We start from the raw sequence: 22,210 nt of genomic DNA, 5'->3' as shown, positions 1-22,210 counted from the left end.
GTGTGACTTATGGCAACTCCCAAGGTGAACTTGTGTCATGGGCATTTCTTGTCAGGCTTCTTCAGAAGGGGTTTGTGAGGTTGAGAGTGTGTGACTTGGCCTGAGGCTGGATTCAAATCCTGGCCTCCAATGTCATAGCCCAGTGCTAAAACTGCTGCACCACACCAGCTCTTCTAATAATAGATACACTAATTAAAAGCATCAAAACATTGGCAATGATACACTACTGAAATGTAGGCATGCAGAGTAAAGGAGAGGAAGCCTCTGAGTCAGATGACTTTCTCTGTGCCCCTGGGTGGTCTCCTCTTAGTCTCTGCAAAATGGGGATAAATAATAATGGCCTGCATTCAGGTTGTTAGGAAGATTATGGAGCTTATTGAGATCTTGCATGTGTGCATGTATGTAAAGACAAAGTGGTTCGGCCATTGGTCTATGACTCTGGAGACCAGGGCTTGAATCCCAACTCAGCCACAGAAACCCATTGAGTGGCCTTGGGCAAGTCACACTCTCTCAGCCTCAGAGGGAGGCAAAGGTAAACTCCTGCTGAACAAATCTTGCCAAGAAAGCCCCATGAGAGATTAGCCTTTGGATGACAATACATTGGAAACGACTTGAAGGAACACAACAACAACCTTGTGAAGTTCTCAAAACACCTAATTGGGCCAAATGTTGCTCCCGTTATTGTTTATGTTAAAGTAGGAAAGACTTTCCTAACTTGCTGTTCTCCAGGCTTATTGGACTACAGTTCCCATTATCTCAGACGACATGACTATAGAAAGGAAGACAAGGATCTCTCTCTCTCTCTGTCTTCAAATCCCCTGTCAGTTTATGGCAACCCCATGAATTTCACTGCTAGAGTGTAAAAGAGTACAGGAGCATCGATACTTGCAGTGTTTTGGAATATAGAATAGTTTACTGTTGGGGGAAGATGCAGGTCAGGGCTGATGATGACCAAAGGGTGGAACAGAAGGAAAAGGTAAGGGGTGTCTGTATTTCAAGAACTTATATAGAACTGATTTCCTTAATATTATTTATGCTGCATCTGCCTCCAGTTTATCTTTCTCTCCAAGTACACAGTTCAACTCTCAAGTATTTCAGTGTAATCTGTATTAAAGCATGTCACCACATTGTCCTTTGACAAGCGGAGCCATATAATTTCATCCTTCTCTTTTTGGACTATATGGGGCCCTATGTCCAGAATAAAACAGAGGATAACTCTGGCATCCGAAGAAATTTAAGATAGTCAGATAGCTTTATAGTTTTATTATCCACTGAGAGTTTGCATGATTAACTTTCAGTGAGTCAAGGGCATCATTTCAGCTGTTTCCAGTGGCAAAGACAGAGAGAGAGAGAGAGAGAGAGATCAATTATATCATGTTAGGATTTTTAAAAGGGGGAATGCTAGCTGGAGTTGTTTTATATACAAAGTATATTGAGATAGCTGTGTGTGTAAATCTATGAGGAAAATTTGATGCAAGGACTATTCCTAGAGCCCACAGAAATGTATCAGAGAGAACAGATTAAGAATATTTTCCCACTGTATGCTCTTGGAAAGACATCTTCAAAACACAGACAAATGCTACATGAGAAATTGCTGTTTTTGGGATGAAGAATGGAGTTCAGTACAACATTTTTCAAAAGTAACTTGTTCAATGTGTTTGATGGGCCTTACTCCCTCAGAAGCTTTTAGGACTTAGGCTGCAATGTTAAACAGGTTTCAAAGGGCTTAAGTGCCAATCAGTGGGATTTCTGTGTAAACCTGCATGGAATTATACTGCAAGACCTCTTGAACTGATTCACACATATATTTTGATTCCTAATTAAAAGCAGTATTTTTAAAAATATGTTTGATACAAGAACTGAAGTTAAACCCATCCATTCTTAGCATCTCTGGTAGTCTGGTTAAAAACACTCATAGTTCACTTCTTACCTTGACTCTTCTAGTATACAAGCACTCTTCAAAATGGAATCACATTATTTTCCCAACATCACTTTTATATACATCAAAGCCTGTGCATTTAGATGTGTTGCTCTACACCACACTAAGAAGTTTATCACATGGGGGGAAATCGGGGGTTTAAAAAGGCATTTTCCCGAGACAGTCACGTGATCGCAGCAAAGATTTTCACACACATTGTGCTTAGAGAGCACTTATTCCAGGAAGAATCCTCTCTAATCATGACATGTGAAAATCTTTACCGCGGTTGCATGACTGTCTCGGGAACATGCCTTTTAAAACCCCTGATTTCCCCTGTATGATAAAGTCCATAATCCATAGTTAATATGTGCTTTAAAATGCTTATATGAATTGTAAGTGGATGTGAGCATTCACACCCATGGACTTCCTTGGAGATGGCTAAGCCAGCATTGAAGGTTTATCTTGTACTTGAGGCCAAAAGCCAAACTGTGCATGTGGCACAACTCCCACTTTAATTTGATGCAGGAGGAAACTCTTTTGAGATAGATCAGTGATGGAAGCTGTTGTTGTTTGCCTTCAAGTCATTTCCAACTTTATTTTCTATGAGACATTCAGTACCACATTAGGCAAAATTGCCTTGTACAAGTCATTGGACTTGCATGGCTTACATTGCAGAGGAAGGAATGCATATTGTGTGCCCCAGAATTAAAGGGGGTTACAAAAATCTTTCTTTATATAGAAAACAAACAGACCCAACTACAGTAGTATCTTTCTGGATCCTGTTACAGTACATTCCTTCAAAAAAAGTAGGGTTTATATTCATGAAAGCTCATGCTAACATGAAAGCCAGTTAGTTTTAAAATTCAAAAACATAGCCATGTTAGTCTGGAAAATCCGTACACAAAGGGATCTTGGAGCACCTTTCAGACTGAGAGAAAGAAGCTGATAGCATAAGCTTTCCTAGACTTGAGCCTACCTCCTTCATCTGAAGAAGTAGGCTCATGCTACCAACTTCTTTTTTTGTGTATAGTTACTGTAGTCTTAAAGGTGCAGCTACATTCTTGCCCACCCAACTTTCCTCCTTTTTACACTAAAATTAAATAGCTTTGCCCTCTTTTTAATCTGTTTAAATATCATTAAAAATAATTATGTACACATGAGCCTGGAATTCTGTGGTTCTAGAAGTGCAACATTTTGCTGTATCTGTTTTTAAGGTCTTTCTCAGACAAGGTCTTATAGCATTTCAAAAGCCAGGGCGGGGATCACAATAGTCTGGGAGCTGTACTCTGAAAAGCAACAGTACTATCAAAATCAGTGGATAAACTGTATGAATATATAGGACTGAAGATTATGTTTGACCTCATTATTATAACATTATAAATTATAAACATTGTCTGGGGATCCCAGCATATCCTCCTCTATGAGCTTCGGATTTGAGTCATAAGTGTGGATGTTATTTTCAGTACAGCCAGTTGTTCCTTCTCTTGGAAAATGTTTCCCTACTTTTTAATGATTTTTTTCATGTACCCATGTACATGTTGTGGCTTTGCAGAGGCGGGTTATTTTGTTTTCTGTATAGAATGCTTTAGCAAGTTAACATATATTTCAAAGAGTCAGGATGACAAGACATGGGCAAGCATCGGGGAACTAGCAATAATGGCTGCATTTGGACAGTTGCACAAAGAACACTTTGTGTTCTAAACCTGAGCCTTGGCAACAAATGCTACTTTTCAGAATATTGCTTAGCATAATAAGTTGCATTATAGAGCCTGACTGAGCATGGAGGGGCACATGCACATATTTTGAAGCTTGTGATTGGTTATTCCTGCTAATGAAAGCAATTTGCTTTGGGATTTGAGGCGACAACTAGAAATAGCTTCCACAACATCTGACTTTCTATGCAGGTTGTGGCACTTGCCCACACTCACAAAGATGAATAGCTGGATTTCGAATATGGCCTGCCTGTCAGCTGTCTTCTTACTTTTGCTGAGTGGTGCTTTTGCCCGGAGGAGCCAAGATCTCCACTGCGGAGGTAAACTAGGCAATCTGTTAATTGATTTCATTAAGAATGTGATGTGGGTAAAATTTGAAAAAGTATGAAAACAATAAAAAATATTTGATAACTCCATCAGCTTTCAAACTATCTGTCTTCTGATCAGTCTACTAAAATTTCTGAGCAAAGTCTACGCTAGCTTGCAAGGAGCAATTGATATGGTGGGAAAGATGGTCTTTAGGGGAAGCTTATCCATCACCATTGCTGATCCTCTTGCCAAGGAACCCTTGATAGTCATATAAAAAATCTTAGAGCAAAGGTCAAATTACATTACAACATTGGCAGGCAAAGTGTGGCCCTGGGAACTCCACACTCCCCCTATTTCCCTTTTTCTGGTAAAAAAAGAAAGAAAAATGGATGAATTGCCTCTCCTGGAAGTCCCCAGGCCTAGCATCTTCTAAATAGAGCTCAGGGACACCCCCCCCCTCCATTTAATATTAAAAGGTACCAGCATTTCAAAAAGAGAAATATACTTCTATCTATTTTTCATTTTGCTTTTCTTTTGGGGCAATCTGTTGTGGCCCTACTGGAGATGGATATCTCACCCCTGGATCTGCCTCAGTTGGCCACCCTTGCTCTATTATTTGGCACGCAAGCATGAGTAATTTCTTTCTGCATTTTCTCCTTCCCTCTCTCTCCCTCTCCTTTTAATTCCACTGTTACATGGAGATGAGAGGTAAACCAAGATTAGGCCTTACTAAGGACACAGAGCTGGAGGCAGCAGACTCCAGTCAGCCACCTGTGATCTCCCATCTAACTCTTACCATAGACCGTGATCCAAAGGACCTTTCCATTTTTATGTACATCATTTGGTTTTTGCAGTAGAATTTCCCCATGCCCAATGCAGTTCAGGTGCACATTATACAGGGTGTGTGTGAACTCCCTTGTCTGTGGTTTGGTCCTTTTATTAAGAGGACATTGTTACAGACATTGTTGGCTAGTCGTTGGAAAGGAGGGAATTGGAAGAGCTTCTTGCTTTATGTCTCTGCTGATACAGATTGGAGTTCACCTTGCCAACCTGTCAGACCTTGCTCAGTTGTGAATATGGCTTCTGTGCATGCTTGAAACATTTTCTTCCCCTTTATAATTGTTCAACTAACTCATAATTATTTAGCAGTTAAGGGTTAACCCAAGGTGACTTCCAATTCCAAGTGGCATAATCTTTTAAGTGGAGAGAGGAAAGCCAGTATTAAATCCTTGTCTTCATGGGTCGTAAAAGTGGCTAAGTGAAGTGGAGAGTGGGCAAGTGGCTAAGGGGAATAACAAATGTCTCTTTACAGCAAGGCAGGATGCAGGCCTGGATAAACAGGTGGTAGTAAAACCTCTGCTGAAAAGGCCCTTCCTGAATTCCACTGTACAAGAAAATTACCAATCAATCTCCAGTTTTCCATTTATAGATGAAGTACTGGAGTGTGTGATGACCTCTCAGGTATAGGCCCTTCTGGAATGTGATGGATTATCTAATTCAATTGCAATTTGGTGTCAGTCCTAGCAATGGAACAGGGAAACCTTTGGTCAGCCTGGTAGATGACCTATGCAAGGAGCTGGATAAAAGGAGTGCATCTTTCTTGGTCCACTTCTCTTAGTAGCTTTCAGTGCCATCAGCCTTTGCATACATCTGAGCTCCCTCTTTGACATGAAACTTGGAGGCACTGTTTTATAGTGACCCTAGTCCTTTATGGAGGGGCAAACTCAGAAAGTAGAGCTGGTGAATTCCTGTTCAGTGCCACTGGCCGGTAAACAAGGCAATAAAGTGGGTTTTTGTGGGTTTTTTGGGCTATGTGGCCATGTTCTAGAAAATTTTCTTTCTGACGTTTTGTCAGCATCTGTGGCTGGCATCTTCACAAGGCAATAAAGCTTGAGCTGGGAAAGAATGGGATTCTGTTCTAGCCAATTCTACTGTAAGTGCTTGCCTAGAACAGGCAAGTTAAACAGGAGCTGCCTACAGAATCTGTTACTTAGCATGCATAAAGAACAAAATAGTGAGAAAAGAGTCGTGAAGATTAGCCTGCTTTGCCAGCTACTCCAGGATGTTAATAAAATATAGATCTATAAGTTTGACCACCAAAATGCAAATCAAAAACAAAGTACAGGCTGGTGCAGAGGAAAAATTACCCTGAATGTACTTTGAAATAAGCTATCAAATAATTTCTAGAAAGTTAAAAATGTTCTTCTTTACTTGTGTAAGCCTTACCTGATCAGCTTGTTTCATTTCACCATTGCTTATTGTCAGTTTTTTTAACAAAAGGTTTGCTGAAAAATATTGACCTGCTTTTCTTTTTTATGGTGCCTTTTCTGTTTTCATCCACTTCTGGACGTCTCCCTGGGAGAAGGCTGAGTGATGGAGGAGTCTTGAGGGGTGAGCATTTGCCCCTATTCCTCTGCCACCCAGCCTTCTCAAGAGAAAGCCGGGCAAAGGAGGAGCCTTGCAGGATGAGCCTTTTCCCGTCCTTCTCCAGACAAAGCAGGGCAGTGGAGGAGCCTTGCAGGGCTAGCATTTGGCCATCTTCCTCCTCCTCCATCTCGGCCTTCTCCTTGAGAGAAAACCAAGCTGTGGAGGAACCTTGTAGGGTGAGCATTCATGTGCCCTCCTCTTCCTCCATCGCCAGACCTCCTCAAGAGAAAGCCAGGTGGTGGAGAAGCCTTGCAGGGTGAGTGTTCGCCCTTCCTCTTCCTTCTCTGTATGGCCCTCTCCTTAGTGGCGGAGGAGCCTTGAAGTTATTCCACATCCCTGCAGGCCACCCAAAATCCTTTGGTAGACCACATGCGGCCCCAGGCTGTGTGTTGTGCGGACCTGTTATAGAATTAAGACTATTTGTCATCCATTAAAAGTCAGAAGATAAACAAAGCAGTACACTATTAGCCTAATACCACCAAATAAAATGTTTAATATGACAAGGAGGGAGCCACCCCAGGTAGGGAGTTCTAATACTTGGTAGCAACCACTGGGAAGGCCCCTCTCTCTTGTTTGCATCATATCTGCTTACGACGTATTAAGCCCTATACCCTATAGACCTAAGTCTATCCATGGTTTTTTTTTATCCACAGATTCAAGCATCTGCAGCTTGAAAATATTTTTTAAAATATATAAATTAAAAAAAAGGAAACTTCAATTTCCCCATTTTCTATAAGGGACACAATTTTACTTTCCATTGTATATAATGGGACTTGAACATCCATGGATTTTGGCTTCCACGGGGGGGTCCTGGAACCAAAACCCAGTTGATACCAAAGGTTTGCTGTATTTGAAAGATCATATGTCTCTGTATGAACCTGCCTTAATTTTGAGATCCTTCAAGAGAAGCCTTTTGGTTAGTACTTCCACCATTGGAAGCATGTTTGATAAGGATATAAGAGAGGGCTGTTCTAGTGGCTATTCCCAGGCTGTGGAATTCTCTGCCAGTGAAGGTTCCCTCTCTTCTTTGCTTTGGCCAGCCATTAGATGGTTATTCAACATGGTCGTTTAAACAGACATTTCCATTTTTTAAAATTTCTTTCCAATTCATTGTTATATTTTGAAGTGGCTTCACCTATTTTAAATTCAGTAGTAATATGACAGTTTATTCATTTGCTTTTTAACTTGTCTCTGACTTTATAACTTTTGGATTTGGTTTAATCCCCACTCCCACCCCCCCACCCCCAATTTGCATTGTCAGATGCCTTAGCCCCTATAGTAAGAGAAAGGCAGAATATAAATTAAGTAAATTTTAAAATGCCTTTTGTAATGTGCCATTTTCATGCAGCAACCTTGGTGGGTGAGTGGAATGGTAAGCTCAGTGCAAGCTTCGTGCACCACAACAGGATGCATAACAACACACAAGCATTTTTAACAGCCACAACATGAAAAGGAAGGACATTGGGCCTGCCTCCTAAAAACTCAGTTTTTAAGAAAAACATATGTGCTTCTTGACCTAGAGGCAGTATTTGTTGCTTCAGTAACTGATTAAAGACTTGCTACACCAAATGGGAAGAGAGAGTGGAAGAATAAGAGGCTGGGTTTATTTAGGCGGGTTACACACCACCACTTCCGACGCACTCCGTGCGTGCTAAGGTTATGAAGGGGCGTCCTAGGGTTAGGAAGAGTTGCCCCTTCCTAACCCGCTCCGGCCCCAACACGTGCGGAGCGCGTCGTAAATGGCGGCGCCCATCCACATGGGTGCCACCATTTTGACGTCTTGGACGCTGTGCGTCCAGACGTGTTGCGGCGGAAGTGACGCCGCGAGGGTGCGCTCCGCCCCTCGCGGCGCCACTTCCACGTTTTGAAAAGGAGTGCCATTTCGGCGCTCCTTTTTCGCTGCGGAGGGAAGCCTCGCGGTCTGGCTGCTGGGGCTTCACTCCGCAGCGAATGGCGGCGGCGGGAAAACGGCCCCTAGAGGGCCATCTGTAACCCGCCATAGTTGCCCTTAAGTCTATTAAACCAGCTGGTGCATGGTCCAGGTTGGGAGCTAGAAATATGACCTCTGTCTCATGATTGATCTCTCCCTCACTATATGTATCTCTTGCCTATCTAACCTAGGTTGTAAATCTTCTGTTCAGGATTTGCTAAATAAATTGTTCTCAGGCATATGTACCTTTCCATGGGATGTTTTGAAAAATACATTTGTTTAGCAGCCTAATTTGGGGAATGCTCCCAACATTAGTAGTGAATTTCAGAGTTAATGTTTGTGTAATGGAAAGAAGGAGGCGCAGTTGGGTATGATCCCTTGATGTCAACTAACTGAGTTGAGTTGGAAGGGTGCAGTGAAACCTGTTAGAGCTGAAGCTGAGTAGAATGTTTTTCCCCCTGAGCTCTTTGGTTGTAATCATCAGGCTGATTTAGTTCATCTTCATAGTAAGATGGGAAGATATGGAAATGATTTTTAAATGTTTATAACCAATTCACCTTGAATCTGTCTTTTTACTAATCGTTTTTGACTTAGTCTGTTTCTTTTTTTAAATTATTTTTAAATTTTTATTTGCACATATATCACAGTCACAATCATCTGAACATATAAACGTACAAAAACAAGACTGGAATACTAACATACATGCTAAAATCTTCCACTACCTCCTTAACCCCACAATTACACATAAACTTGTGGCTTCCATCCTCTACATTTTAACCTGTTACTTTGTATATTCCTTATAAATATACTTTCAGTTTCCCATATATGTTTCTATATTCCATGAAAACAATTCACTACTCTTCACCTGTTTCGTTATATCTGTACAAAATGTATTTCTCTCCCTTCCGAATGCAAAGCTCCTTCAGCAGATACTTGCACTATTTTATCTACAAATCATTCCTATTAATTTGTCATATTCAAAGTTTCAGAAAAATCACTTCTTAAGAAGATATCTCCCCCCATTGCTTCCTCATATATACAAAAACTAAATGCCAATCTTCTTTGATTTTACTCAGAGTTATTTTTTAGAATTTGAGTCAGTTTGTCCATCTCTCTTATTTCTATTAATTTCATTAACCATTCCTCTTTATTTGGAATCTCTTTTGTTTTACACTTTGGCGCTACTACAGTTCTTGCCATAGCCTTCATATACAAAAGCTGCTTTCTGTACTTTTTTTCAATTTCACTCTCAAAAATTTCTAATAGGAAGCATTCTGGTCTTAATTTTAGATCAATATGAAATATTTTGCAAATTATTTCTCTGATTTGTTTCCATTTTTTAAAAAATTTGCAGTTCCACCAGCAGTGTATAACTGTTCCTACTGTGTCCCCACATTTCCAACATTTATTATTTTTATTTTTGTAGATTGTAGCTAATCTCTCCGGAGTTAAATACCAACGGTAAAACATCTTATACCAGTTTTCTTTTATACTTTGAGAGGCTGTATATCTCAATCCTCTCATCCAGATATGTTCCCATTGATCTAATTGAATGCTGTGACCAATATATCTAGCCCATTTAACCATGGTATCTTTAACAATTTCATTTTCTAGTTCTAATTCTAACAATTTCTTATAGTCATATAATTATATAATAATATAATTTCTTAGTCTGTTTCTGACGGCAACAACCTTAGTGCTTCCTAAATGTTATCTCTTCTTGCTTTAAGCATGTCGGGCCCTGGTGGATGAGCTGGAGTGGGAAATTTCTCAGGTAGACCCCAAGAAAACCATCCAGATTGGTTCCTTTCGCATCAACCCAGATGGAAGTCAGTCCATTGTAGAGGTAACACATTTCATACTTGTTTTAGAGTACTTGAATTGTCAAGGCTTCTGTTTTAATTATCAAGATAGGAAGTCAGAGTAATGGAAAGTATATTAGCCATGGGCTGTTACTTTAAACATATGGTGAAAGATAATGGTAATATTAAATTTTTTTACCATTTGGATTCCTTCCCCAGATTTATTTTCAGTGTGTGGAGAAACTGTTCCTGCTCCACAGAGAGACAGGATAATGGTCAGCATTTTATGCTGAATATGGTTAAAACATTTAATTTTGTGGGTGTATGTTAATATTCCATCATTGCTGAAAACCTTGAGGCAGATTAGAGTAACAGAAAAGAGAAGACAAAAACAAAGATTTAAGAATATGTCAGAATTGTATTATTCCATATTCTCTTTGGTTTTTAAAACTGGTTTTTAAAATTGAATTTGATTGAAAATAATTTTAAAATACACTTTATTATACATTGCTTTGGGAACCTTAGTGTGAACAACAGTGATTAATAATTACTTTTAAGGAATTAATAAATTAAACAGTTGCAGCCATATTTGCTGCAAACAAATAAAGCTGAAAAAATAATAGAAAATCAACCTAGCTCTTGCCCCTTAAAGGCTACCTAAACAAAACTGTATTTGGGTGTACCATTATAGAATCCTGATATGTTTGTATTGACCATGTGAATAATACATGAGCTTTGGTCAGTCCTCCTAGGGACTTTAGCACCTTTTGGAGATGTGTTTTGAACTAACTCTGACCTCCTCAAATGACAGAACTCTGTACTTGATGCAGCACAACTTTCATAATAGCTTCTTGAAAGATTTTGATTTCATGCATTGAGAATGAGGCAATACCAGATTGTAAAACTCCATAATATTATCTGTTTATACTGTTGAAAGAAAATAATGAAAATTTCATGATACTACTTCTTGGGCAACTAATTCCAGAGTCTTGGAGCTCTGACTGACAAAGTCCTGCTTACCCCTTAAGCAATTCTAAATCATGCTTGTTAAGGTCACTGATCTTAAATGATGTGGAGGCCCATACCAATTGAGATTCTCTCTAAGACCTATAGATCCCCACCAGAGACATAGTTGAAGGCCTATGCTTACAGTATGGATGCTTATACAGTGGACCCTTGTTATACGCTGGGGTTTGGTTCCAAGATCTCCATGGATCTTATACACAGATATTTTTATACACGGATCCAAGCATCCACAGTTTGAAAATGTTCCCAAAAAGTATAAATTTCAAATATCAACCCTTGATTTTCCATTTTTTATAAGGGACACCATTTTGCTATGTCATTATATTTAATGGGACTTGAGCATCCACGGATTTTGTTATACATGGGGGATCTTGGAACCAAACCCCAGCGTATACTAAGAGTCCACTGTACACTGAATTGTAAAAGTTACCACAGGGTTGCTAGTGCATTTGTATATTCCTAGCTCCAACAGTGAAGTGGGGAGCTTTATAGGCTCCTTTTGGCATTGTCACTTCATTTTTTTCTTTCCATTTCTGTGACGATATTAGCAAACTATGTAGTGTAGTCCAATTTATACAGTAGCAAAATGATTGACTACTCTCAGTGGTAGGTTGAGTAAAGCAGCTATAAAGATATGAGTCAGAAGCTGAACCTCCAGAAACTGGTACCAGCAGGGAAACAAATTGGGTTTTTCCTCTCATAATGGTAGTGATTGTGCATCTTTTGCCATCTGCCTCTCTGGCTATGTTCCTTCTCTTGTAGGTGCCCTATGCTAGGTCTGAAGCTCACTTGATAGAACTGTTGGAGCGCATCTGTGAGAGGATGAATGACTATGGAGAGAAAGTGGACCCCTCCACCCACCGGAAAAACTATGTGAGGGTCATCTCTCACGATGGAACCAAAATGGACCTTTCCGAAACCAAAATTGATGGTGATGTGACATCAAGCCTGAAGTTTGCAGTAAGTAATACAGAGAGTGAAGTTGGGTTAGGGACTATTCCTGTAAATTTGGGCTACCAGGAGAGAAAAAAAATACTTCTGTGCTGGATGCTCCTGGCTGTGATCCCCCTTCTGAATGTTTTACTTGAGCATGCATAATCTGTGACCCATTGCTGTGCCAGGTGCAGTTCAGACCCATTTCCCCCCAATGCCCCTCTGGTGGACATGGTGGGGGTAATGATGGGGCTGTTCTGCTGTTGTAATTAGCAGTGCCATGGCAGTGTTCTCAGCCAGGAAAAATGGAAGCCTCTTCCAGCCTCAAGTGATTGCATTTCCGAAGTCACTGTTTTCTTAATGCTACCAGTGGTGGGAAACTGTGATTTCAGTGGAGATTGTTGGGGGAGGGGAGAAAAACCTGTTGCGACTCCCAATGATCACATTTCTCAGACCACTATTTTCTTGTTGCTGTTTAGCAAGAGGAAGAACAGGTGGCCTGATGATGGAGGATTTCATCAGGATAGACATGTTATTTCTTTTTCTCATCACCTACTTCTGTTCCGTTCATCATAAGGAGTAGGGAGAGGAGGACTAAACCTTCCCATCCCCATGGGCTGAGATGTGTATGCCAGAGAAATGGGGGCAGAAAACTGTATGTGTGAGATGTTTGTATGTGCAGCTTCCCATCCAACATTGGATGTTGCCTTCAGAATCAAAATGTTATGCATCCTTGGGCTGTGGTGACAATATTGCTGATCTGTGGTATCATAATTCTAGCAACAGAGCTGGACCAGCTGCACCACGTGCAAGAATAATGAGGGAAGAAAAACACACTACTACTGCCTGTATTATTCACTGCCATTAAGAACAGAAACTGGCTACATCAGACAGACTAAAAGAAGTATATAAAACAGGGGTGGAAAATCTGTGGTCCTGCAGATATATATGGCTTCCACTGGCCCCAGCCAGCATGGCCAGCGATCACAGTGGGTAGGAATTGCATCCCACCAAAATCTGCAGGCTCACAGGCTCTCCCTTGACTGTTGAAAGGGATCACTGACCTTCACAATTAGCATGGTTTACATTCAGAAATTGCCTATCCTTCTGAAATGGTAGGAATAGCTTTAGAGGTTATAATTTCAATCAATTATTTATTAATGCTTAGACCATTTGCATACAAAGTATCAAAGCACAATACAGCATGTAGGAAGAGCATAATAAAAGTACAACATAAAAATAAATTACATAATAATCTTGCATGTAAAATATTTAAATTTAATTTGGTTAAAATATGAACAATAAAACTATAATTAAATGAGGGCATCCCCAGAAGTTACAAGAGACCAGCATAGTCTCTCAGAGATACATTCATCACATTTAAACCTTGGGAAAGGGATTTCTTCTTAATTCCAAAGTCTGAATTCAGTGTGTGTGAGGATATATATGTTTGGCTCCCATACAAAGTGGACAAGAATAGAATAAAACAAGAGGATATAATGTCAACATGGTAAAGGCTTTTTCTGCCCTGATTGATCCCACATATACTGGGAATATGCTCCTCTGTGGAGCTTTATGGTCTACAGTTTTATGGTTGAAGTCCTGAGTTGGCCTAACATTGGTGGGGTTGAAGGGTGGACTGGCTCAGTGTACATTTGGAGTGGGAAGCAGTGATGTGGAAAAGCTACTTGGCTAACTTTCTTGGTTCCACTGTGCAGTGCGAGAGCATAGCTGAAGAGTACGAAGATGAGCTCATAGAATTCTTTTCTCATGAGGCAGAAAATGTCAAGGACCGATTATGCAGCAAACGAACAGGTAAACATCAGATTATCAGTTGGAAAAATGGGTTTTCAACATTAAGAGCAAATAGCATACACAGTCGCTTGATAGTATCATTTGTGTGGTTCAGAGGGTAGGAGGTATGGCTGCATTATTGAGCCAATTGTTCTATTTAATTGAATCCTGATGAATTAAAAGAGTCCACCCAGTTAATTGGGCAGTCCATGCTTTGATTTTTATTTATTTATTTTTCAAAAAATAACAGCAATAACAACCAAAACTTGGGTAGCAGGTGGTGTCTAGGGAAGGGATTCCCCAATTCACAGAGGCAAGAATTCTGTTTTAAGATGGCACCTTGTACCTAGACTTTTTTTCTATTCCCCCCCCCCCCCCATAATCTTTATTAAATTTTAAAAGGAAAAGAAAAGATTCTTTTCATTACATATCCATTATAAAGCTTCAATAAACATTATTATACATCTACAACCAACTTGTTCTTCTTTCACTTCCTGTCTTTACAATACTCCTCTGTGTTGCCAGTTATTTCTCTTCTTGCTTCTTGCAAATAACATATACAACTTCATTCCTGAAAAGCAAAAATTACAAAGCATTCCTTTATATAACTAGTTGTATAGCCATATGTATTCTCCAAATTCTATTCTGTAGAGGGTATATAACCTTGTTTTTCCTACATATATTTCTATTTCTGGCTCCACATTTTCTTTTTATTTCATACTTATACAATCTCCTGAACCAGGTTCTTATTGAACACCATCTTTTTTCCCAATACCTCACGATTTGCCTCCATTCCTTTTCCATTTTGTCTTTCTTTTTGTCCTGTAATGTACATGTGAGAATATCTAATTGCCTAATTTCATTCAATTTTAATAACCATTCATCTATTTGCAGTTCTTCCTTTGACTTCCAATATTTTGCTATAACCATCCTGGCAAGTGTTATCATGTACAATATAATTCTCCATAATTTTCTCTCATCCTCTGCCTTCATAAAGTACGTCATGTTCAATAGATACAATTCTGGTTTCTTTTTATATTTTATGCCAAACATTTGTTGTATTATTTTATGTACCTCCTCGCAAAAACCCTTTACTTTTTTACATTTCCACCACATGTGGATCATTGTTCCTTTTTGCTTTTGACAGTTCCAGCATCTAGAGTACCTAGACTTTTTTTCTAAAAGGATGCCTTGTATGCATCATCTTAAAAGAAGTAAAGAACACTCTCCTTTGTAGAAGTGTTGTTTTGTATACATGTAGGTGTTGATCCTGGCTTAATTTGTTCAAATTTGTGTGATTAATGAGCTAAGATTTCTTTAACCTAGGTGATGGTAATAGACAAGCTTGAGTTTATATTTGAATTTGTCCAGGTTAAAGAAATATTATATTAAAAGCTGTGCGTGTTTTCCACAAGAAGTATCTGCCCCAAGAACATTGAATACAGATTGAGTCTCTCTTCCGGAATTCTGAAATCCAAAATATTCCAAAAAACAACACTTTTTCCATGAGTCACTAGATTTAGTGACCCCTTTGCTTTCTGATGGTTTATTGTACACAAACTTTGTTTCATGCATAAAATGATAAAAATATTATATAATATTACTTTCAAGCTATGTGTATGATGTGTATAGGAAACATAAATGAATTCTGTGTTTAGACTTGGGTTCCATCTCCAAGATATCTCATTATTGATCAAGCCAGAACTCTCCCTGGAAACCAAGATAATGGGCTGGATGAGGAAAAACAAACTCAGGCTGAATCCAGACAAAGCGGAGGTACTTACAGTAGGGCCCCCCAAACCAGGTATAGGGTTGCAACCTCCAGTCCTAGATGGAGTCACGCTCTCCACAAAGGACTGTGTTCGCAGTCTGGGGGTGCTCCTAGATTAATTAATTAATTAATTAAATTGTTTATTTGTTAACTGCTTTTCCTACGATCAAAGCGGTGTACAATATCGTTAAAAACAGACAATAAGAACAATTAAAAGTTCACATATAAAAATACATATTAAAAGAAGTAAATTCAAACAAGATTAAAAACATATTATAACATATAATAAACTATTAAAACCATGAATTGCTATATATCAAAAACAATAGGGGGGAGATGGTCTCAGATGGAATTGGGAGGGTCGGCTTGTAGGAAGAGATGAGTCTTTAGAGCCTTCTTAAAGGCTTCCACCGTTCCACTGAGGCGAATTTCTTCCGGTAGGGCATTCCATAGAGAAGGCGCCACTGCTGTGAATGCCCTTTGTTGTGTGATCGCCAGTCTCACCTTAGGGTAGCTGAGTAAGGATTTTCCTGTAGATCTGAGTGTGCGGGGAGGATTATGTAGGGAGAGGTGTTCCCTCAAGTAACCTGGGCCCAAGCCATTTAGGGCTTTAAAGGTGATAACCAACACTTTGTACTGGGACCGGAAACGAATGGGCAGCCAATGTAGAGATTTTAAGATAGGTGTTATATGTTCGGACCTCGATGTCCCCGTAATTAACCTGGCTGCTGCGTTTTGAATCAATTGAAGTTTCCGAACCTGATACAAAGGTAGCCCCATGTAGAGCGCATTGCAGAAATCCAAGCGAGAGGTTACCAGTGCATGTACTACTTTTTCTAGGTCCCCCCGGTCCAGACAGGGACGTAGTTGGCGTATCAGCCGAAACTGATACCAAGCACTCCTGGCCATCGCATCTACTTGAGATGATAACTTGAGAGATGGATCCAGGAGTACTCCCAAACTACGCACTTTGTCCTTCAAGGGAAGTTTAATCCCATCAAGGACTGGATGGGAAATTTCCCTGCCCGGCCTAGGGGAACCTATCATGAGTACCTCTGTTTTCTCTGGATTCAATCTGAGTTTGTTTTTCCTCATCCAGCCCATTACTGCCCCCAGGCAGGCATCCAGAGGAGAGATGCCATCCTTAAGTCACTGTATCAGTCGGAGACATGGAGAGATAGACCTGGGTGTCATCAGCGTACTGATAACACCGGGTTCCATGGCTCCGGATGATCTCTCCCAGCGGCTTCATGTAAATGTTAAATAGCATGGGGGACAGAATGGCGCCCTGAGGAACGCCCGATGTAAGCTCTTTTCCAAGAGCAGCTGTCCCCCAGCCTCACCATCTGGAACCTTCCTGAGAGATAGGACCGGAACCACTGGAGCGCAGTGCCCCCGATACCTAATTCTCCCAGGCGTTCCAGAAGGATACCATGGTCGATGGTATCGAAGGCCGCTGAGATGTCCAAGAGCACCAACAGAGTTATATCTCCTCTGTCAGTGGCCAGACGGAGGTCATCGACTAAGGCGATCCTTCGCTTCACATGAGAAATCAGGTGAATGCGACTATCAGGAGCGCCTGTTATCTGCTTTGGCTGATACGCCAGCTGCGCCCTTTCCTGGAGGTAAAGGACCTAGAAACTGTTGTACATTCACTGGTAACTTCACAACTTGATTTCTGTAGTGCGCTCTACATAGGGCTACCCTTGTGCCTAGTCCGGAAACTTCAACTAGTGCAAAATACGGCAGCCAGGCTGGTTGCTGGAAAAACTAGGAGTGACCGAATAACACCCATCCTAAAATCTCTTCACTGGCTGCCTATTAGTTTCTGGGCACAGTACAAGGTGTTGGTTATAACCTTTAAAGCCCTATATGGCTTGGGTCCAACCTATGCCTGCTCCCGTATAATCCGCCCCTCACCCTCAGGTCCTCTGGGAGGAATCTATTGCAGCCTTTAAAAACCAGACTAACTGCTACCTACCAGAGGGCCTTCTCTGCAATTGCTCCCAAATTATGGAACGGCCTGCCGGACAAGATCCGTCAAATTGCCAGCTTAGAAAGCTGTCAAGACGGATCTCTTCCGGCAGGCCTTTCCTGAATAAAAGTGCCCGGCCACAGAATGACTGCCCCCCACATCATGTATTAGCCCACCGCTCTGTCCTCATTATATATATTTTTTTAATTTTGTTTTAATAGATATTTTAATTGTAACATGTTTAATCCTATTTTAAGGGGGGAATTTGGGACACAATGTTGTAAATGTGGATTTTAATGTGTTGTGAGCCGCTTTGGTTGTCTCGTCACAGAAAAGCGGAATACAAATAAAAGTTTTATTTGTTTATTTAATCAAACTGAGGCTGTCTTACTTTAGCCACATCATGAGAAGGCATGACACATTAGAAAAGACAATAATGCTAAGAAAGGTAGGAGGCAGCAGAAAGAGAGGAGAACCACATGCCAGATTGATAGACTCAATTGGGGAGACCATGGGCCTGAATTTTCAGGACCTAAGTAGTAGAGGATAAGGGGTCTTGGATTTGTCTCATCCACAGGGTCACCATGAGTCAGTGTTGACTCAAGGACAGTTAGCAACAAACAACAACATGTGTATACAAATACAGGTATTCTAAAATCCCCAAAACCTCTGGTCCCAAGCATTTTGGATAAGGGAGACAAAATCTGTAATATAGTCTGTCAGCTAGCAGACAGAAATGTTAGGTGTCCACACTGCAACCACCTCTGAGAGCAAAGCAATGTCAGTTAACTAGGGTTTGTCAGTTTAGATATTGCTGCAGCTGCAGTTTATGTACCCACTTCTGACTGTGGTTTACTATTTAGATTTGCCAGCCGATTGCAAACTATGATTGCACACCAACCAATAATTAATCTTTGATGGTTTGATGTGATGTTTGAATAGAGTTTCTCTTGGCACATTGCAACTGAATTAGATTGCCTGAAATCAGTAAATACAGTGGCTCTTGGGGTTAGCTTCTTCTTGTTCTTGGGCTTGTTATGCTTCATTTATTATCTAAAAGTGTCCTGGAAACCTAAATTACCTGCAGCTGGAGGAATGCTGAGCTGAATCTTCTTTTTATAATTCCCTGCAGATAATTTTATTTTGGGTCCCTTTTTCTTTTCTTTTCTTTCATTTTTTCCCCATCTGTGCATTTTCACTGGCTGTGAGAGAAGTGACAAGTGGCCGTCTGCCAGCGTGCTGTTCAGGAAACTGGCTCTTCCAGTACTGCTGAGCTATTTTTGGACAACGAACCTGACTGTGCTGGTTTCCATTTGGCCTTTGCCCTCTACTGTGCAGCACCTATTTCTAACCCTCGGAACAGTGTGGTGCTTTCTGTTTCATAATAGGCCTTCTGTAGTATCCAGCCAAGGAATTAACACACAAATCCTCCAGGTTTTTTGGGGTTTTTGTGTGTGTGTGTGTGTCTGTGAAAAGCTTACTTATCTGAGGAAGTCTAGACAAAGTCAATTCTTAATAACCATTAATACTATTACAGATCAGCAAGATGAGGCTGGCAGCTGCTGTTGGCTGGTAGAAGTGGCCTTAATGATTGGCTGGCAGCCAGACCAATTGCATATTCACCTGATCTGTCCATACAGTCTGTTTGCCAAAGCGGTTGGGATTGCGTGGCTGGTCTCATGATGTTCATGATGATTAGAAAGATAAATTAACCCTGCACGATCCCATGACTTCAGAGCAATTACTAAGTCATCACTGGCCTAATTTTCTATTCAAAAGAAAGAAGAGGTTTTAGCCATATTTTTCCACCAAGTGAAAAGTAGCTTGAACCAAACAGGGCTTTAAGAAGAAGAACCAGGCTGATCGAAGTGTTTCAGCAAGGAAGAACTGCATATGTCTCTTAAGTGTATACATGCCTTGAGACTCACCATAATGAACATGGGCTTCTCCTGCTATGTCTGTTTGACTATCAGACACTGAGAACAGCTTGATTTTGCTCTCCTGGGACTTCAGAAATATGTTTAGATATGAATGAAGAAACTTGCAGACCAGTGTGCCTAGCAAGTAGGCATTATGTGGATTAGCAGGTCACCAGTTAGCAGGCCTAGGGTTAGGCAACATATGCTGTATCATTTTGCTATGATATAATATTTTGTAAACCTGAATCAGCCTGCCTGTCTAGCTGGAAGTTCCAGTTCTTGCAGTAAGTGACTTGTTTTGTGCTTTTCTTGTAGATCTCTGTGACCACGCCTTGCATCTCCGACATGATGAACTATGAAATGCAAAGTTTTGACTGACCTGGTAGATGAGTTTATTAGTCCTTTGTAGACCACCTTCCTTTATTCAGCTCTTCTAATTCTGGTTCCAGCAACCTTCTTTCAGGTTTGGGATGAACACTCTGCATACAGTCTGGAAGCCAAAGAATGGACCTCTAGAAGAAAACATGAGAAAAGCTTCTTTGTAGACTTTCTTTAAGAAAACAAAAGATGCTATGTCCCTCACATGACTTTTTAAAAAAGTCTGCAATTATAAAACCTCTCCTTATTTTTAAATGGAACAGAAGAAACTTCAGTTTCAAGACTGAGGTTCATTTTTTCTACTGCGTAGATAACGATTCTTGGTTGCTGTAAATTTTTTTAAATGGTTGTTGGCATTTAGCAGATGAATTAATCTGTAGGTTGAGCCAGGGACTAGCCACACAATTCCTGGTTTCCTTCCAAAGTTCACCAGAACTTGAATCAAAGAACCTTATGAGTTCTGTTGTTCTGCTACTATTTTATCATGACACTAGGCAGGCGATTTCATTTCTCTGTGTAACCTTTAATGTGGGAAGAGCAGAATAATTGATGGAGACACCCATGTAGTAATTCCAAATGGAGCTGCTGTAAGGAGGATCAGTCAAAAGCACAAGAATGAGTTACGGCTGACCAGCCATTTGTAGGCCACAATAAATTATTGTCCAATAACTGTTTCATGTTATAGATGTATCATGTCATGTTGTATGAAAAGTCTTAATACCATCACAGTGGCCTTCAGGAATTGTTTACAGTGTTGTGGAAATGTCATATGAACCAGCTGGGCTAGGTAGCAAGCCAATCTGTATGTAATGCCTACCTGTGAAGGAGTTACCCCATAGAAGCTGTTTTACCAGACTCCTGTTGGATCTATGGGCTGACCCTTGATGAAGGCTGGTGTCTGTCTTGTAGAATCTATGAGGATGCTGGTTTGAAGCATCAAGCATTTGGAAAATTAGGTAATGTGTGGCAGGTGATATTTTTCAAAGGGCTTTTTAAATGATATCTTTTTCTTTTATTACCACCTGTTTTCAAGATTTTGGATTAAAGATCTGCAAGTGATGGCAAGAAAATAAATCATGCTGTGACTGAGCTGATTCTACTGGAGTGTCTGTACAACTGGTTTTCTTTACTGGTGTGTGTTGGCCTGAGTATACTGTTGAACCTAAGGCCACATAAGTTCACTCACATTTTTATTTAATATGTCATTAACCTACACAAGTTGTCATCCATTTCTTGGGCCTTGGAGCTGGAAGACCAAATAAAAGAAAAAAATAGATTTTGAGAGCCCAGCCTGTTTTTTTAAAAAAAATGATTTAAAGAAGGGGGAACATTGCCCTATTATTCTATCAGCTTCATCTACCCAACATCATTATGGAGATTAGTAAACTATTTTCTGGAGTATTTGTAAAAGATCATTAAGATAATGCATGGGATGCATGCAATACAGTGCCTGTGCCAACCGTGGACTTGCCATCTGCAGATTTGAGCTTCTGTGGACGGCAAGCCCTGGCTTTTTAAATGGGTACGCACACATGCGGCCACAAAAACAATGGATTTGAATATCTGTATTTTTTGCTATTCGTGGTATGGGGGGGATCTGGAACAGATCCTTGTGGACAGCAAGGGACTACTGTATATGAATGCAGATATTACTATATATGGACAATAGTTTTCAAGCAGCTTGCAGAGTTGAACCTTTAATACTGCTTTCACCCATTATGGCTGATACAATGTTTTCTGAATTTGATGGTTCTCGGAGTGCAGAGAACCTAATTCTCAGAGAACATAACTGATCCAAAGTTGTACATGTAGGGGCTGGGATCCTAGGGCTTTCAATGCTTAGATAGAAAAAGTAATGTGGTAAAATTCCATTTTCTTATCTGTTTCTCATCTTACCTGGTTAAGTATGGCTGTCTCTTCTTTCATCTTAATTTACCTTCTCCTAAGCCTTTGGGGAATGTGACTCTTGCTACTTAAGCATATGCACTACTATTTTGCCCATGGAATAGTGAAATGTGTCCAAATTCTGTTTAATGTAGGATATGAAGGAAGATTAGAAAACATAATGCTACAGCTTTGCAAACTACTTATTAATAAGAAAGTGAAGCTCTGCATTAATAAATTAAATGTATGTAATTGTTATGCAGCTACAAGCATACCTGCTCTTCTGGATAGGCCTGTGTCAACTAGATTCCTTCTTAGCATTTTATGCAAATGAGCCATTCTGACAGATTATTTCAACACCAGTGGATGTACTGGAACAATTTTCAAAGGTCAACTATGTTACTCTCTTACAGCAGGATGATGTATTTTAAA

The 22,210-nt window shown here is 40.2% G+C and overlaps 1 protein-coding gene and 1 long non-coding RNA gene across 4 annotated transcripts in view; one reads left to right on the top strand and one right to left on the bottom strand.

Moving 5' to 3' along the window:
* Nucleotides 1–21,191, top strand: part of CNPY2 (canopy FGF signaling regulator 2) — a 21,872-nt gene extending 681 nt beyond the window's left edge. For 2 of the 3 annotated variants that reach the window (XM_089479404.1, XM_089479395.1), the window contains exons 2-6: nt 3,823–3,950; nt 10,027–10,142; nt 11,887–12,084; nt 13,776–13,872; nt 19,832–21,191. In XM_089479404.1, the coding sequence (XP_089335530.1) occupies nt 3,851–3,950; nt 10,027–10,142; nt 11,887–12,084; nt 13,776–13,872; nt 19,832–19,875 (555 nt within the window). In that variant the 5' untranslated portion in view covers nt 3,823–3,850 and the 3' untranslated portion in view covers nt 19,876–21,191. Of the gene's footprint in view, nt 977–3,822; nt 3,951–10,026; nt 10,143–11,886; nt 12,085–13,775; nt 13,873–19,831 lie in introns of all 3 variants that reach the window. The other variant, XM_089479386.1, reaches the window with a different exon arrangement.
* On the bottom strand, nt 14,219–19,975 carry LOC149322543 (uncharacterized). The gene is made up of 2 exons (XR_016271908.1): nt 19,896–19,975; nt 14,219–14,422 (listed from the first exon to the last, which is right to left on the bottom strand). It is a non-coding gene; the product is annotated as an uncharacterized LOC149322543 (long non-coding RNA).
* Nucleotides 21,192–22,210: the final 1,019 nt, after the last annotated feature.

This window comes from Sceloporus occidentalis, unplaced genomic scaffold, assembly GCF_023333645.1.
Source record: "Sceloporus occidentalis isolate IW3139 unplaced genomic scaffold, rSceOcc1.0.p SCAF_1, whole genome shotgun sequence".
In the NCBI taxonomy this organism is placed as follows: domain Eukaryota; kingdom Metazoa; phylum Chordata; class Lepidosauria; order Squamata; family Phrynosomatidae; genus Sceloporus; species Sceloporus occidentalis.
The sequence above is the reverse complement of the archived record's forward strand: the minus strand, read 5'-3'. Positions and strand labels throughout refer to the sequence as shown.